The sequence below is a fragment of the Bombyx mandarina genome, chromosome 24 (genome assembly GCF_030267445.1).
Source record: "Bombyx mandarina strain Sakado chromosome 24, ASM3026744v2".
In the NCBI taxonomy this organism is placed as follows: domain Eukaryota; kingdom Metazoa; phylum Arthropoda; class Insecta; order Lepidoptera; family Bombycidae; genus Bombyx; species Bombyx mandarina.
In genome coordinates this window covers 1369587-1387727 of record NC_143230.1, presented here as the reverse complement: position 1 = coordinate 1387727, position 18141 = coordinate 1369587, and the positions used below count along the sequence as shown (strand labels likewise).

The following is an 18141-nucleotide window of genomic DNA, read 5'->3' as shown; positions in this document are numbered from 1 at the left end:
TGGATTGCTACTAAATTGTTCGATGGGTTTGCGGTTTAAATTTTGGAAATATTCAGGCATTGGATTTATATCGTTTTGTTTTCTCGAAACTGTATATCGTTGTTGTCAAACCAAAATTTGCTATGTGCACTTTTTGAGATTTTTACTTTTTGACCTTTTCGTATAGTTCACAGCCCCATCTACCGTATAAAAAAAACTGTTATGTGTCTATAGCTTTAATATGTATCTATAGCTTTCATTTCATATAGTTCTTAAAAATTAATTCACCTTCATACAAAATTTTATACGAAAATGTTTTTACTCGTTAATTAAAAAAAGTGTTTTTGCACATAGCAAGATTTTGGTTTGACATCGACGAATTATGCAGTTCGTAAACCGTATACAGAAACCGTAAACTGAGATATTATCGTTCGATATTCGTTTTTTATGAATAAAGCAAAAATAAAAATGAACGTAACGCGAAATTAATATTTCTTGAACCGGTAATCTAAAGCGAATGCTTGATTTAATTGTCTTACATTGCGGGGAGTTGGAAAAAATGTCTTACGGTGCGTACGGAATAAGGAAAAAAGATCTGAGACGACCAATAAGTTATCTAATGGATAAAGAATATTATAACTTGTTCAAAAGCGTATTCAAAGATTCGAACCGTTTGTGGGTAGTTGTCAGCGCGTCGCGCACTCGATGGTCGTTCAAAAGTTTAGCAAAGATTTATTGCCTTAGTAACGTTATAATGCTGTCGTCTCTGATTTCGTTTTAATGATTGATGATTTAGGGCTTTGTGCTTTAGTGAAGACGAGGGTGAAATTCGATTGTAATATTAGCGCATTCAGACTCTCGTCTGGACGGTAGCGTGAAAAGCGCGGATCTTTCATGTTATTTTTGTCGGCTTTTTTATAGCTAGCTGCTCTGAATTGTTTTCTGGGTCATTACGAAGAACGGTGTACTTAGTGCGAGTTTTTTAACGTTATCGATAGCGTAAAAGTTAACTCATATTTTGTATGCAGTTGGAACAGCGCCCCTAGCGCAAAACGTAGGAAAACGATCCCATTCCATACTTGAATATAAGCTAACGTTTACGCTATCGAGAGCGTTCAATAACTCGCACTAAGCACACTGATCTACATTCGTGCAGATGAATATAGTAGCAAAACCGATCCAATGTCCAGGACGTCCGGCTAGGGGTGAGAATCAAAATGAGTACGTGAGTTGATGATTTGTAGTGAGTTGGAACACCGTAATTTGCACACTTACTTTACGCTTGTGGGAAGTATAGCATGGCTGTCGGACTAGGTACTTATCGTCTTGTCTATTTTTGCCCCGAAAGAGACGAAACTCGCAATGTATGCAGCGTTAAATGACCAGCAGAGGTCACAATGTAAATGTCGCGGGTCAACTTGACACATGAGTCTCGCTTGAGTGTACTTAATTTACGATACGCCCAACAAATAGTAATCAGTTAGCCTGTCCAGATAGGATTTAAAAGATATTAGAAATAATACTAACGGCTGGAACATATTTTGAATAAACTAGAGGGCCCGCAGTAGTCGAAATTCGACTATAACTAATAGGAATTTTCAGTTTGTACACTATTATGATTGTATTTTATACTTCTATAATCACAAATTTCGCCAAAACTACACTATAAAAAATATTAACAAAGAGAAAAAATATTTAATCTATTCTCAATTTGACAACAGACGTCAAGAACAAAAGTTTGACAATAAATAGTATGCATGCGTGTGTGTGTCAAATACACGGTATGTAGTGTGTGTAATGTTTTCTTTATTGGTTTAATGTATCTTTTATGCATTATTTTAAAATAATATTAGCATTATTGTGCACTTCATCTCTATATTCTCTATAAGTGTGGAAAATGTCATACTCCTCCGTCCGCGCAATTTTCGTAAAAATGGATACAAAGTTTTTGCTTCACGTATTAATATATAGATATACACCCGCAATTACGATTTATGAGTTTTTCCGCGGATTAGTTTCTACCCTCTCTCGATCTATTTGTCTTAATAATCCATTAGAAAACCGCAAAAAAATATACACAATACACTTAGACTGTTGTTATTCAGCGTTATTACAATGAAGATAAGGTTTAGAATAAATTAAAAAATTATTGTGTTAGCTTGACGAATAAATCACGATCACGCGACATATTAGCCAGCTTTGCAAACGTCAAAACATAAGTCACTCCGAAATAAATCAGTAGCGTTTCACGTAAATGTTTGGATTGCATTCGTTATTTTTAAATGGGAGACGTTATTGACTAGTGTATAGATTACAAATTCGTTTGTCCAAAATGATGGTCTTAGTTCGTTTTTCGCAGTTTGATATTTCGGACATACTTTACCAGTGCCGGATCAAGTAGTGTTGTTCCTATTAGATCCTTAACATTTTGACATATTATTATGTACGTACAGTGGTAGGTATAACGCGGTAATGATTGTATCATTTATCATAGCACCACCTGTAATTGGACAGTTGCAACAATAGAACTAGACTCTAGTTGTTAGCGATAGGATCGTCTATTTATAACAACTACTGGTCCCCTGGTAGTCGGAATTCAACAATAATTAATTGAAATTATAAGTTTGTACACTATTATGATTCTATTGTCAAAGACTAATATTTATTTACAGATTTCGCCAAGACTACGCTTTAGACAAATATTAATAAAGACAAACAATGTTGAATCTATTCTCAATTTGACCACAGACTAAAAGCAATAAGAAATGTTTGACAATAAACAAATAGTATGCACGCGTGTTGTGTCAAATACTTTGTAGTGTGTGTAATGTTTTTTTTATTGATTTAATGTATTTTTTATGCATAATTTAAAAAAATATTTACATTCTGCACTCCTTCTCTATATCGTCTATAAGTGTGGGAGATTTCATATTTATCCGACCGCGCAATTTTCGTAAAAAGGGCTACAAAGTTTTTGCTTCACGTATTAATATATAGATAATTAGAGTGAATGACACTCATCCAGTGGTAGAATCGGCGAAGCACTGTCCTTGCTAGGGTTAGTAAATTCTCTCAGGTTGAACCCGGTTCATCTACCCGTCCTCGAGTAGCTGGAATAGCTCTTTAGACAACCATTGGCGAATTGGTAGGGAAATTATTCGCTTACCTTTGTTTCCGGCATTTATAACATATCTTACACATGATATCTTACTTATGTTTATTTTTGACTTGCAACTACAAAAAAACATAGTTGATAATTTCACACGTAATTTTTTTAATTTTTTTTTATTGCTTAGATGGGGGACGAGCTCACAGCCCACCTGGTAATTTTAGTGATACTTTCGGATTAAATCTATCTCATTTCTTCGTATGATAATAATAAGTCCTACAGATGCATAGCTTTGTCGCTTTTTGGATGTCATTTCGTCGTGTTTTTTTTTTCTATTGCCCTTGTAGGCAGACGAGCATACGGCCCACCTGATGGTGAGTGGTTACCGTCGCCCATGGACTTCAGCAGTGCCAGGGGCAGAGCCAAACCGCCTAATTCTCTCTCTCCACAAGCCTCGTTTGAATAAGGACATTTCATAGTGTTCAAATCGCAACGGTGCTAGAAAGCTTCTTAGAAAAAGTCGAACTTAAAATTTCAATACGTTTTCAATCTCAATCCTATAATGCCAATAGCATTTACAAATTCAATCCTATAATGCCAATAGCGTTTACAATCTCAATCCTATAATGCCAATAGCGCTTACAATCTCAATCCTATAATGCCAATAGCGTTTACAATCTCAATCCGGCACTGCGCGTTTCTGGGTAACAGCTAACAAGCGCGTTTACAAAGTTCATTTTACGAACTGTACACTGACATATTGGAACATGAATCTGTACACGTGTCGTTCTCTACTGTCGGATTCAAATAAACAACGTGCGTTATTAGGTCGCTTTGAATTCATTTAAAATTATGTAAAACGTATTTCTGTTTGTCGTCTGAATGTAACGATGTTTTTGAAGTGAAACTTCTTTAGGCGCATGAGAGTTAAATTTTTACAGAACGTCACGCAGGTATGCAACGGAAGTGACATCAAACTACTATTGAAATTAAGTACTTGTCAAACAAATGTCAGTAGTAGTTGTTGTTGTATTTTAGCAACTGGAAAGGCAAATGTATCATACCATACAGCCTAATTAATATTTTATATTTTTTTTGTGCAAAATGTTAATAGGAATTGAAATGAAATGAAATGAATTTGGAACATTAATCAAATAGCATGAAATTAAATTAGTCAATTCGATTGGACAAATATTAGTCATTTACAATTTAGAAATCTAAACATAATGTGACTGTCAACACTGAGGTTTCAGATTGACATTTGACAGACTTTTGACGGGAACATATCTTCCTTTCTCCCTTCCTCTAAGTCTCGGAAATGTAAAGTTTTAGATTTGTATAAATATAAGCAAGACTTATAAATTAGTTCGCCAAAAAAGTTTCACTTCTGACGTGTGTACTTTGTACGCACGCACTTTTTTTTTATTAATTAATTTACTCGGTTTAATTTACCTAATAATAATATCTCAAATTGGCGCGGGGTTTGGTATTTGTGTCCTGATTTCAAGGTTACGCCGACTTTGAGTTCGTGACTTTAATTCAATAAGTCGTTTATTTTTTGCTACCAAAGCTGATAGCCTAGAGAGGTTATACTAGCTTAACCTAACAAGTAGGTGAGCTACACGTTAACTAACTAACACTAGCCCTAGCAAAAGCAGTGCTTCGAAGAATCTACCACCGGATCGGAAACGCGACCCACTGAGAAGATCCGGTGAGAAGATCCGCTGTGTCTGTGGGTTAATTTACTCGCCGAGCCCTTCGTCGCAAGCGACGGGTTCGACGAGAACGATGACCGGTGCTTAAAAGCACCGTTAGTGGATCGGGAGGATCCGAAATGACGTGAAGTCGATTATTTAAATTTTTCTGTCGAAGTATAGACCAACTTGTAAACCGTATTACGTACAAAGCATATTAGGTAAATTTTAGTTTCTGCGACCAGTCAATACTTACCATCTTTATCCACTCGCTTCGGGATAATCCGGATTTGTCCGGATCCGTCCCGGGTAAATGAGCGATGCTAGTGATATTCGAATTTCTGAGGATCTCGATCTGGCTACACGTTGTGATGGACCTTGTATCCCGTTAACTCCAGGTGGATAGTGTGAATCCCTAACTCTGTAGGACAATTAAAAGATTATTTCTGTAATATTTTCTATTTAATGCAAACATGTCTGTCAAAGTGAACAACACAAATTTGAAAGTGCTGTAAGAATCAATCGTGAGACAGACGGCTCCCCCTTCGAGATTCGAACAACTTAAACTTGTAGTGAGCTTTCAAACCTCACCTTGTCGCGCTTTCGGGTAACGAGTGAAGCATGTGCAAGTCCACTGTTATTTTGAGATTTGACGTCTCTTAACTTGCAGACAGATTATTTTAACGAATATATTGATAGAAGTCGATTATAAACTCTTCGGAGGGCGAGGGGTGTACGCGATGACGTATTTTTGCTGTCAGTTTTTTTTATTTATTACTTAGATGGGTGGACGAGCTCACAGCCCACCTGGTGTTAAGTGGTTACTGGAGCCCATGGACATCTACAACGTAAATGTGCCATCCACCTTGAGATATACATAATAGCGACGATGGAATGCATTCTTCCAAGCATGCAGCATGCGCCTTTTTGATTACTTCCTACCAGACTTTTTTTTTGCGAAGATGGATGGACGAGTTCATGGCCCACCTGGTGTTAAGCGGTTACTGGAGCACGTAAATGCCGCCACCCACCTAGAGATATGAGTTCTAAGCTCTCAGGACAGTAACAACAGCTGCCCTGCCCTTTAAAGCGAAACGCATTACTGCTTCACGGCAGAAATGGGCAGGGTGGTGGTACCTACTCGTGCCCCTAATCAAAAAGCGAACAAAAGAAATCATATCAGACTGGCTAAATCAACGTGACGAATTAACTTAAAATCCGTTTTCATTCTGTACCCATATTTGTACATGCAGACATCATTATATTTATCTTTATAGACGGGATGGTATTTTTTTTTATTGCTTAGATGGGTGTACGAGCTCACAGCCCACCTGGTGTTAAGTGGTTACTGGACTCCATAGACATCTACAACGTAAATGCGCCACCCGACTTAAATTTATATTTAAACCTTTATATTGTATTTAACCTTTATATTAAACCTTTTTATATTAAAACTTATTGAGGAGGTCGAATGCAAATGTTATCAGAGCGGCACGTAGAGGCGGGTATATAATTCCAACAAGTGGTCGTTGCGATACCGACGCGCACGTGGCCCAGCCCGTACAGTGGCGATCAATGTGAAGTGAACAAAACAAAAAAAAAAATGTTTTTCAATTATCTTTAAATCGATTATAACCGTGAACGATTAGATTGTGTACGTTATTATGTGTTTTGTATTAAATTGACCTTGATTCAACGATATTAAGTTAGGATTCTCTTTTGTTTCATAGCTCACGGAAACATTTATTTACGAGACGTGGGAGTCTGGGTGTATATACCCTAGACACAAAAAACAAAGCCCCTTAATTATTCCTTTGAGCCCTGAAGAGCTATCCTGACGGACGTGGGTGGCGGACGAACTCACAGGGCTAAGCCTGAAGCCTCTTCAATAAAGATCCTCCTCCTCCTTGCGTCGATAATCCTCAATACTTAGGGTCGTAGCCTCCTCTAATAACTTTCTTCTAGATTCTACTGCGTCACTCCTGCCTATCCTGTTATGTTGATAACAACGTGGACTGAAGCGTTGAGATTTGAGCGTATCAATAAAGATACGTATCGGGAATCGAACGTGTGTTACACTCACGTCTTGGTCTAATGGATTCACGTAATTGTAACGTTGTCGTGTTAAATTTTAACCACAGACAATTGTATCCTATTATATGGTGGAGCTTGTGTGTCTATGAGCCAGGTACGATATCGAAGTTTTAACACATTTCTATGGTTGTGATGTGTGACGGGATATGAAGTTAATGTTTCAGCAGTGGCTTCGGCTAATTAGTTCAGGGCAACAGTAGTACGTATTTGATTGATTAACAGCAGGAATAGGCACGACGCGGCCTCACCACCGCTAATCACGTTAATTTATAAATTGTGCCGATTGGATTGTTATTACGTGATGTCATATGCCTTCATCGTCGGGAATACGTAAAGAATCGCTTTGTATAAATTGACGCTAATTTTTTTTTATTGCCCTTGTTGGCAGACGGGTATACGGCCCACCTGATGGTGAGTGGTTAGCACACCCAACCTGCCGCCTACCGTAAGCTCTGCTCTGTCTACAAGATTTACAAAAGATATATTCTCGTACGGTGTTTTTGCGTCTAAAGTCGAAACATCCAGTTTTCGTGTTCTCCACTTTATTGTCGTTCGTCTCGAGAGCTCAAGACTAAATGCAAGTCATTTGAATTTCAGTTCGGTCCCCTCGTGTGAGACGCGTATAAATAAATTTACATGAAATTATCCGAGCTGTTTGTGGGTACTAGGTTTATGTGTATACACGTGTGTGTGTGTGTGTGTGTGTGTACCGATTTTTTTTTCGAAGTAAATATATGATCGAGGACAAATTGGACTCTGTTTGTTATCCAGCCGCGAAATCGAATTCCCTGTACTATGGAAACTAGAAAGTGATATACGTAATTAGGTACTTTAAATATGCCGTATATTCGTCTGCCTACAAGGGCAATAAAAATAAAACAATTGACGCTGACCTCAAAAAAAATAATACTATTTTGGTACTTTGTGGTAACTTAGGACAGTCTATTATTGAGTCACTGATCAATGGAGTTCTGATACTTTACTAAAGCACCCCCCCCCCCAAATGTCTCCTCCGTTCTTGAAACAAAGATGACTGATGCAGTCTCCCTTCAAATCGGCATGATTGATTACCTTGCGGCAGAAACAAGGGGACTGGAACAGCCTCTGCCCACTACCCACCTGTGATTTCGCGATACACACACATGCTAATGTGCTAATATATAAATCTACAGTGGTTTTTACGGATGTTCCGTTATAACTACTGAACCATGCATCCGATTGACTTGAAACTTGGTATCCATGTAGAAAATACACCTACTTAATGGATAGGCTAATATTTATATGAGCGTTGGACTCCCTAATAATAATGACAATAATTAATAAGGTTAATACTAAATGCCCAGCGAAGCGGGCGAGTACGGCTAGTCTCTTATTAATTTTTGTTCTTAAAATATTGTTGCCTGCCGCCTCTTAGAAGCCGTCGTTGTATTGGCGAAGCTGATGACGATGAGGTTTTTTTTTTATTGCTTAGATGGGTGGACGAGCTCACAGCCGACCTGGTGTTAAGTTGTTACTGGAGCCCATAGACATCCACAACGTAAATGCGCCACCCACCTTGAGATATAAGTTCTAATGTCTTAAGTATAATTACAGCGGCTGCCCCACCCTTCAAACCGAAACGCTTTAGAGAAATAGGCAAGATGGTGGTACCCACCCGCGCGGATTCCAAGAGGTCCTACCACCAGTAAGAATGTTCTTATAAAGACTTTCTTATATAGGAACTTTCCGCTTTGTTTCTGTGTGAGCGAAGTCTAACATTATTCTAATTGTGTTATTTTTATTTGTTTCAGGACGTAATACACACAATAAGCACCCCGCACGGACAAGTGCAAAGGATCGTCGTCTTCAAGAAGAATGGCGTGCAGGCGATGGTTGAATATCCTTTTCAATATAATGCTAATTGTGTATAAAAACTAATGAACGCGTGCAAGCAACGAGAGATGAGGGTATAATGTTGTAAAATAAAAAACGTAGTGATAAATTGAATGAGCACGTAATGGTAATGAAAGTTTTTGATGGTTGCCTGAGAGAAAGTTGTGGCTGTTTTTCTTGATTTGGGCTTCCAGATTTTAGTTTCATTGCATTCAAATGAAGGGCTCCCGTTTCGATAAACGTTTTTCTTAATATATCGCATTAAACAAAAAATCGAAATCTAAATTTCATTCTGAATAACAACGCATTGCAAAGCGTTTTTTGAAGAATACGTCATGTCGAGTAAATATAGGCGCGTTATTTATGTACAAATTCATAATTGTAGCTAATCATTTGACAAGGCGATATGTACTTAAAATTAAAGGCTTCGTCAAACAGAACGCGTAATTAGCGCGCGTCAGAACGCCAAACTGACGCCGCGCTATGACACCGAGATGTGTTGTACTACTGTGGTAATATACCGTCAAACAGAGCCCCAGCGCTATAAGTAAGAAAAGAGCGCGACGCTAAAACGCAGCGCCAAGTACGCGTTCTGTTTGACGAAGGCTTAAGTACAGATTGACCGTGATTTTAATAAAAAGAAACACACGTATGTAATTCTATCACACAGGGTAAACAGAGAAGATATTTTTGGACACATCCAAACGCTAGCCTCCTCACGAACGAACCGTATCTCTACATTCAAAACTGTTCAAAAAGTTATTGCCTTCATCGAAATCTTTAGATGATCGCAATTTATTACACATTAATTATTTTATTATAAACATAGGAAGTTTGCTTCATATTCATAAATCAATCGTGGACATAAAAATTAATCGTGCCTCTAATCTGATTCACATTCATCTTATTATAAAGTAGTCGAAATCAGTGATGGATGTATATTTTCTTTTCAATTTTTACAAGAACTGAGTTAAAACATTCCTGGCGTTTATCCAAATGCTTAATAAACATAATAGAGGAATAATGATGAATGTTTCGTACACTGTAGAATGGATTAATATACATTTTTGCGCGATTAGGGGTTGTAGAAATTTTCAATATAATCTTTACTGTCGATCGATCCAGCATATATGGCGTATAGCTTTATATAATACTAGCTGACCCGGCAGACTTCGTAGTGCCTCAATCGATAAAAAAAATACCTAAGCTTTTGTACAAAATAAACTTAAAACAAACAAAAGGAATCCGTCCGACGGGGGACATATCAAAGGAAAAACAAAATTGTTTATTGTTATTTAATTCCGAGCATTTTTATATTTATCTAAACCTTTTAAACCTTCTCTGGACTTCCACCAATAATTCAAGACCAAAATTAGCCAAATCGGTCCAGCCTTTCTCGAGTTTTAGCGAGACTAACGAACAGCAATTCATTTTTATATATATAGATAGATATCGCAATACACTTATATGTAACCACTTGAAGCCTTAGTTAGTTTTAAACTTAAACGACTGGTGTTTTTTTTTCACATATCGAGGAGTGAATGGCTTTTTGGGTTAAGCGGCATTTTTGCAACTTTATAGCAGAGCCATTTCATGTTTGACATTTAGAAAAAATATCATAAGAGAAAAACTTCTGCAGCCATTTGAATGAAGTAAACTCAATTGAAGTTCAATTAAAAACATCGAACCGTTCATGCTGATATCAAATAAAACGGACCTTTAATTACAAAGATAAATGTCGCGCATTAAATGAAATGTCTCTTAAACCAAATGGCTTTTCACCCCTCGATATTTATTTTGGTATTTGAAATTCAACTGCAGTCGCAGACGAAAGTTTTTAGGTCTCCTTCGGAGGCGCTCAGGCGGCTGTTCTCAAGTCCCACCCCTCCTGGCTGAGCCCTTGCTCCTGGAGGGGTGAAATTGGAAAGGCCACCGGGCCACCAGTAATGACTCAATCTTAAACCAAAAAAACGAAAGTCAAGTCTGAAATTAATTTTATGTCACTTTTAAATCAAATGCTTCGCAAACAATAGTCAATAGTTTTTAACTGGTGGTAGGATCTCTTGTGAGTCCGCGCGGGTGGGTACCACCGCCCTGCTTGTTTCTGCCGTGAAGCAGTAATGCGTTTCGGTTTGAAGGGTGGGGCAGCCGTTGTAACTATATATATCTTAGAACTTATATCTCAAGGTGGGTGGCGCATTTACGTTGTAGATGTCCATGGGCTCCAGTAACCACTTAACACCAGGTGGGCTGTGAGCTCGTCCACACATCTAAGCAATAAAAAAAAAACTACGAGTAAAAAAAAGTAAATCGGTTGACAAGCAGGCGAGAAAATTGCATTTATTAATTTTGTTTGCTTACGATTTGTATGTAGATGAACATCCGTGATGAAAATGTTTCTGACGCTTTATTTCAGTTTACACAATATGGACGTTATAAACACACACATTTCAATAAGTTATATTTATTATTTATTCAATCGACACATAGATTGGCCCTCTCGTAGGGAATTGGAACGGGCTATAAAATTAGATTGTATATTTTTCTAACTTTTTAAAGACGAAGTCGTACTGTGAGCGTGGAGTTAAGCGGAGCGATTTTTAGGCAGGAAGAAATCAACGAATACCGTAGAAATGTAATTCTAATCGATACAGAGAGCAGATTGTTTTCCCATAAAAAACAGTTAACTATATATAATTACTTATTTAATGTTTTTATCTGTGACGAAATATTGTGCGTTTGCATTTAAATATAAAAAAATAATGTTGATGAAAATCGATCATTGCTTGTCAACCGAGTTTGGGAATCGTCAAAAAATATTGATCTAAACCTAAATAGGGAAACGGTTTAATTGATGTGTTTAATTAAAAACTTATTTTCTACGCAATTAATCTGGTTAATACAATATCGGATTTCTTATTGTTTAGCATTTATTATTTCTGATGTTTTGATAACTTTAAAATTTTTTTCGTTACATTTCCGTGCCCAAGAAAACTGTAAATTGTTTTTATGTATTGTTAATTATTATTTCCGGTGTCTATAACCGATATTGGTAACCATTTACCACTTTATTTAACATCAACGAAAAAAATCTGAAATATAAATAAAAGAATAAAAAACATTCACTTCGGTTTGTTTTGAAGACTCCGCCTTTACCCTATCTTAAATCCGACCTGATTTCGCGAGACGTAAAAATAAATAAAAATAAACAGACACTTGTTACTGCTATTAACGTGGAATGTTTTATTTTTATTTTTCATTGCTAGCATTGGTGATTAAGCTTAAAGCCCGCATGGAGTTAAGTGCTTAAAAAAGTCCATAGTTTTCGGACCTCTTGTGAGTCCGCGCGGGTAGGTACCACCATCCTGCCTATTTCTGCCGTGAAGCAGTAATGCGTTTCGGTTTGAAGGGTGGGGCAGCCGTTGTAACTATACTTGAGACCTTAGAACTTATGTTTCAAGATGGGAGGCGCATTTACGTTGTAGATGTCTGTAGGGCTCCAGTAACCACTTAACACCAAGTGGGATGGGCTCGTCCATCCATCTAAGCAATAAATAATAATAAATCCTGACTAATGAAAAATCCTGGGTTTCGACATGTTTAGTGTTAATGATTAAATGGCATAACTTATGTCACGTAGTCAAATACTAAAATAGTGTATCAAGTCTAAAGAATTTCACTAACTATCAGTTAGGCCATACACTCGATTAGTTATATACGGCCATAAAAATGTAGAAGTGTGACGATATCAGCATATCGGATAGGTATCGTAATCATATCGGACACTAAAAAGAAACTTAAAGATTTCATCAAATAAAGTTTTGTAATTTATAGCGTTTTTAAAACTGAATCCGTTAAAACATTATCAATCTTGAAAGTTTACTTTGTGTAGATTGCATTTAAGTTTTCCTCAACTCCTTCTCCTTAAACAAGCAAGTATTTTGCTTAAAAGGAGATTCCAAACCCTGTATGTTTAATTTATAAGTTGAAGCAATAAATACTTTTTCATTTTCATTTTTCATTTTCCTCCCAAATTTTACAGTGGACGTTGAAATTGTGATATTTCAATTGAGATGGGGTTTTTTTTATAAATTTACTATCGATGATAAATACGTTACTAGCGGGGACGTCTTGTGATTTTTCAACATTAAAATATTTAGATTTCTTTATGAATCACAGCGGAATAGGTTGAGCTATTTCGATGCGCGCGTGCGGGGAGCAAGACAAGGATTGATTGATCCATTCGAATTACGATTTGTCGTGTCGTTAAATTATTTTTTGAAAATAAATTTTTATTTGATAAAATGAGGTAATCGAAATTTAAGAATATGGATTCTGAATAATTGAATTTGATTTTGAGAAACAATGGACAATGGACAATATATCCGTGACGTACGTTTTACCATCGTGTTTGAGCAACTGAACAAATATGTCTTTTGGACCTGCGAAACTGTATCAATAAAGACTTTGTGTTACAGAATAAGCAAGGTGAAATAAATCAGAATATTCTAAAGGAAAAATTTGAACTTAAGAAATAATACACATATGTAATTAATAATTTCTATTCTGTCGATGATTTTCTTTGAAATATATGCAGAATTATCAGAACAGGGCTCCCAAATACCAGCTACTTTCATTTGATTCCATACAGAAGAGGGCCGTTCGGATTGTCGATAGTACCATTCTCACGGATCGTTTGGAACCTCTGGGTCTTCGGAGGGACTTCGGTTCCCTCTGTATTTCGTACCGTATGTTCCATGGGGAGTGCTCTGAGGAATTGTCTAGGATGATACCATCATCTCGTTTTTGACATCGCAACGCCCGCCACCGGAGTAGAGTTCATCCATATTACCTGGAGCCGCTGTGTTCATCCACAGTGCTTTGCTTTGGAATGAACGGTGTTTTCTGAGCGCTATGACATGTCCTTCTTCAAACGAGGCTAGTAGAGAGTATTAAGCGGTAGGCAGCGGCTTGGCTCTGCCGCTGACATTGCTGACGTCCATGAGCGACATTAACCACTTACCATCAGCTGGGCTGTATGCTCGTCTGCCTACTCGAGCAATAAAAAAAGCAGAATATATTCATTTTTAGTAATCATTAACACGTGGCACGATATATCGTATCCCAAACGCATAACGCATTCTAACCTCGTTCTAAATCGTACGAACTATTAATAATAGTAGTACAAATAAATACGGTACCGATATTAAAATCTCGTTGATTTACGATTAAAATAGTTTTGTCGGTGAATAATCGTTTGGTTGAGTTATAAGAGGCACGTGGCTGACTGCGTGCGTGCGTAATACAGATCGAAATGAGCGTGTGGTAAGTAAGAGTTGGGGGTTATATAGGAAGCAGGCAGTAGCGGTAGGCAGCGGCTTGGCTCTGCCCCTGGCATTGCTGAAGTCCATGGGCGACGGTAACCACTCACCATCAGGTGGGAAAAAGGAGATTCGAACTTATTAGTAGGGAAAAAATTGATACCTCTAAGCCAAGGGAGCAGCTGACGTCTCATTATGGCACCGAAATGAAGATATAAATGGATTAGCAATCCTTCGAGGTCCCCTGCAATGAAATATCCTCCAACGAAGATAACGTTCGACACGCAAACTAGCCCATAGACACAGCCCACTGAGTTTCTCGCCGGATCTTCTCAGTGGGTCGCGATTCCGATCCGGTAGTGGATTCAGCAAAGCGCTGGTCTTGTTAGGGCTAGTGTTGGCAATTCTCTCAGATTAAGCCGGTTTAAGCTCACTACGCGTCCGCGCGAGGTAGGAATAGCACCTTAGCTGTGCCATTGATACCCACGATAAGGCAGGTTATAAAAAAAATCCCCTAAAGGAATTCCTCCCGTTTTCGATATTGAGGAGGCCCGTTCACACGTGCACTTCTGTTGGTCGTCTGTCTAGACCTCACATATATACGAAGATAACAAAATAGAGACAGATATACTCGAAATTCTTTTCTAGTAATTTATTTACGACTAGCGACCCGCCTTTGCTTCGCTTCGGAAACATTAAATTTTATTATTGATAGCTGAGTTCCGCGATGTTGCCCGTGGTTATTGTCGTACGGCGGGTGAAGCCGCGAGGCAAAGCTAGTCTAAAAAAAGCCCAAGTTACTCCTTATATCATCAGCTACCTATCAGTGAAAGTCCCGTCAAAATCGGTCCGGCCGTTCCAGAGATTAGCCGGAACAAACAGACAGACAGACAGACAGACAAAAATTGTAAAAAAATATATTTTGGTGTATGTACCGTATATATATTAATATGCATGTAGTGAAAAGAGGCTATTCCAATATTACAAACAGACTCTAATTTTATTTATATGTATAGATAGGTCGTTGAGATACATTTTGTTTTTGATTGAATTAGTATTAGTATTTAGTGGTTTCTTGTAACTGTGAGAAGCGCTCCGCAGAGAGCACTTAATTACACATTTTAACATAATATTTCTATATAACTGTGGTTCGAAAATCAAAATAAATAAATACAGCTTAATATAATAGGGAGTGGACGGAATTTAAATTGAGAAACATCTTTGAAGTTAATAAATTCAAAACATTTTTAAATTAAAGAATTCAAAGCCATATTCGACACATTACTTATATAATAAAAACGTGTAAAAAGAAATCCAGAGAAACTTTGAAGTGAAAATAGCAAAATGAAATTTTCAAAGCCACTCTTGAAGCGAGTAAGAAATTTTATCAAAAGAAAATGAAACTCTTAAACGAATCACGGTAAGTCCTGTAAAAACGAGATCGTTACGAACAAAAGTGAAGAGATAACGCAGTCAGTCTGTCGTGGATCGTGGAGCTCCTACATATCTGCGTTCATTCGATATTGTACAGGGTGGCCCATAAGTCCTTTGATATGAAAAAAAAAGTATTAAAATAAAACTAATTACATTATGAATTAAATTTTTATTTACATAAAAAGCTTAAAAAACGGGAATTATTTTTTGAAAATAACATCTCCTAAATGTAATCCGTTGCGATCACGGCACTCTTGCAAACGACGTCTAAAATTGTCGATGACTGCGCGGCACGTCACTGCTGAAATGCTTGTCATTTCTCTGCGGATGTTTTCTTTTAGGGCCTCAATTGACCGCGGGTTTGTGTCGTATACTTTAGCCTTAAGGTAGCCCCACAAAAAAAAATCCATCGGGGTCAGATCTGGACTACGTGGAGGCCAGGAAATGTCTCCTCTCTTAGAGATAACTTTGCCAGGAAAAAGTTGACGGATAACGGGCATAGCAGTGTTAGAGGTGTGAGAAGTGGCCCCATCCTGTTGAAACCACGTCCTGGCATTAAAGCCTGAAAAGTTTTGCAATTCTGGTATGAAAAACTCTTCGATCATAGCCACATATCGCTCCGACGTAACAGTAACTGCGCGCCCTCTGCCATCCTCAAAGAAGTAAGGCCCTAGGATACCATGGGCTGACATAGCGGCCCAAACAGTCACTTTCGGACTATGTAAGGGCTTCTGATGCTTAAGTTTTGGATTGATGGGGCTCCAATAGCGGCAATTTTGTTTACTAACATGCCCGTTAAGACGGAAATGAGCCTCGTCAGAGAACATTATGTTATTGAAGGAAGTAAACCGATTCAACATTTCATTCGCATAATTTTGTCTTTGAATACCGTCAGTTTCCTTTAATTCTTGAACCAACTGAATTTTGTAAGGGTGCATATGTAAATCTTTCTTCAAAATCCGTTGTAATGATGTCCTGGATACGTTTAATGCTCTGGCGCGCTTACGAGTTGACTGTGTCGGGATTTTCGCGAATAGACTGTGTCACTGTGTCTATGTTTTGTTCCGTACGTGACGTCCTTGGGCGACCCAACCGCGGTTTATCTAACGTCGAACCGGTCTCCTCGAACTTAGCAACCCAGTTCTTAATCGTTTGAAGAGTTGGAGTGTCGTCAAAGTTGTGTAAACCTTTGTGTTCTCGAAATTTGCGCCGCGCAACGGTTGCCGAATTGTCGTTTTTATAAAACTCGCGCACACAAAACGCACGGTCCGCTCCGGTAAAACGCTCCATCGCGACTAAATTCCCAGAAACCGAAGTTACTCCCCCCGCTTCCCCTGCACCGCTCACGCGCGCCCTGTTCGTTTTATTCAAATTTTACTTTTCAAAGGACTTATGGGCCACCCTGTACAAAGAACGAACGAATATGTTAAGTTTTATTGTTGACTAGCTGACCCGGCAGACTTCGTAGTGCCTCAATCGATAAATAAAAGACCTAAACTTTATTTAATTCCGAGCATTTTCATATTTATCTACCTTTTACACCTTCCCTGGACTACCACAAATAATTCAAGACCAAAATGAGCCGAATCGGTTCAGCCGTTCTCGAGTTTTAGGGAGACTAACGAACAGCAATTCATTTTTATATATATAGATTTCTATATTTTGAACACAGAACATAACATCTTTGTCAATTAGATGATCCGTCAAGGGCTGTTACTCTTGTGACTACTTCAACCTTCAAGGAAGCTTTTGAAAATCAAATCAATTTCGATGGAGAGCATTTCCTCACTTCGCAAAAATCTAAACGAATGTAGATTATAATCGAATTCGGTATCTATGAATAGATTTCTAAAAGCTAATCTATGGAACATTAGATGTTATGGCAGTTTAAAAAAAAAAAAACTAAAAACACTTTCGTAAATATGCAAAATTTATTAAAATTGAGTCGAGGTAAGTTTGTTCATTGGAATTTGAGAAAAATCTAATAATTTTAAAGCAAGAAATAATATATCAACAAAATATTTAATTTCATTGTAAATAAAACTATTCAGATGCTGAATATACAAAATAAAAATATTTCATTGCTCTCGTTTTTAATAATAGCTATGAACATGATCACTAATTATTATTATATTAAAATTTATAGTACAAAACAACTAAAGAAGATCTTACCTAATAGATTATTGTGTTTGTTCGATTTTCGGGTTTAAATTTTCATATCTACCGCCAACTTGCCCGCTATTCGTGCGATCAAGTAAGCGCGACACTAGCGCCGCGCGTTACTGCAGTGTGTGCAACTTTTGAAAAAAGTCAGTCGTGAATCAATAGCGGAGTTGGCTCTAAATCAGTATTCGCTTAAAAACTTTAAAATCAAATAAAATTGAGCTATATCGTACAGTGTTATCTTCGCGTCGAACCCGTCGCTTGCGACGAAGGGCTCGACGAGTAAATTAACCCTCAGACACAGCCCAGTTTCTGCAAAGCACTGCTCCTGCTAGGGTTAATGTTAGCATAGTCGTTAGACTTGAGCTCACCTACTTGTTAGGTTATGCTGACATAGCCTATATCAGCCATATCAGCTTGGATAGAAACAAAAAGCAGTGTTATATCATCGGTCCTTAAGAAGCAAGCAAAATTA

General features: G+C 37.7%; 1 protein-coding gene across 3 annotated transcripts in view; it reads left to right on the top strand.

Moving 5' to 3' along the window:
• sm (heterogeneous nuclear ribonucleoprotein L) overlaps window positions 1–18141 on the top strand; it is a 406278-nt gene that overhangs the window by 285452 nt on the left and 102685 nt on the right. For all 3 annotated transcript variants that reach the window (XM_028183615.2, XM_028183596.2, XM_089737982.1), the window contains exon 3: window positions 8667–8752. In XM_028183615.2, coding sequence (XP_028039416.1) covers window positions 8667–8752 — 86 coding nt within the window. The remainder of the gene's footprint in view (window positions 1–8666; window positions 8753–18141) is intronic.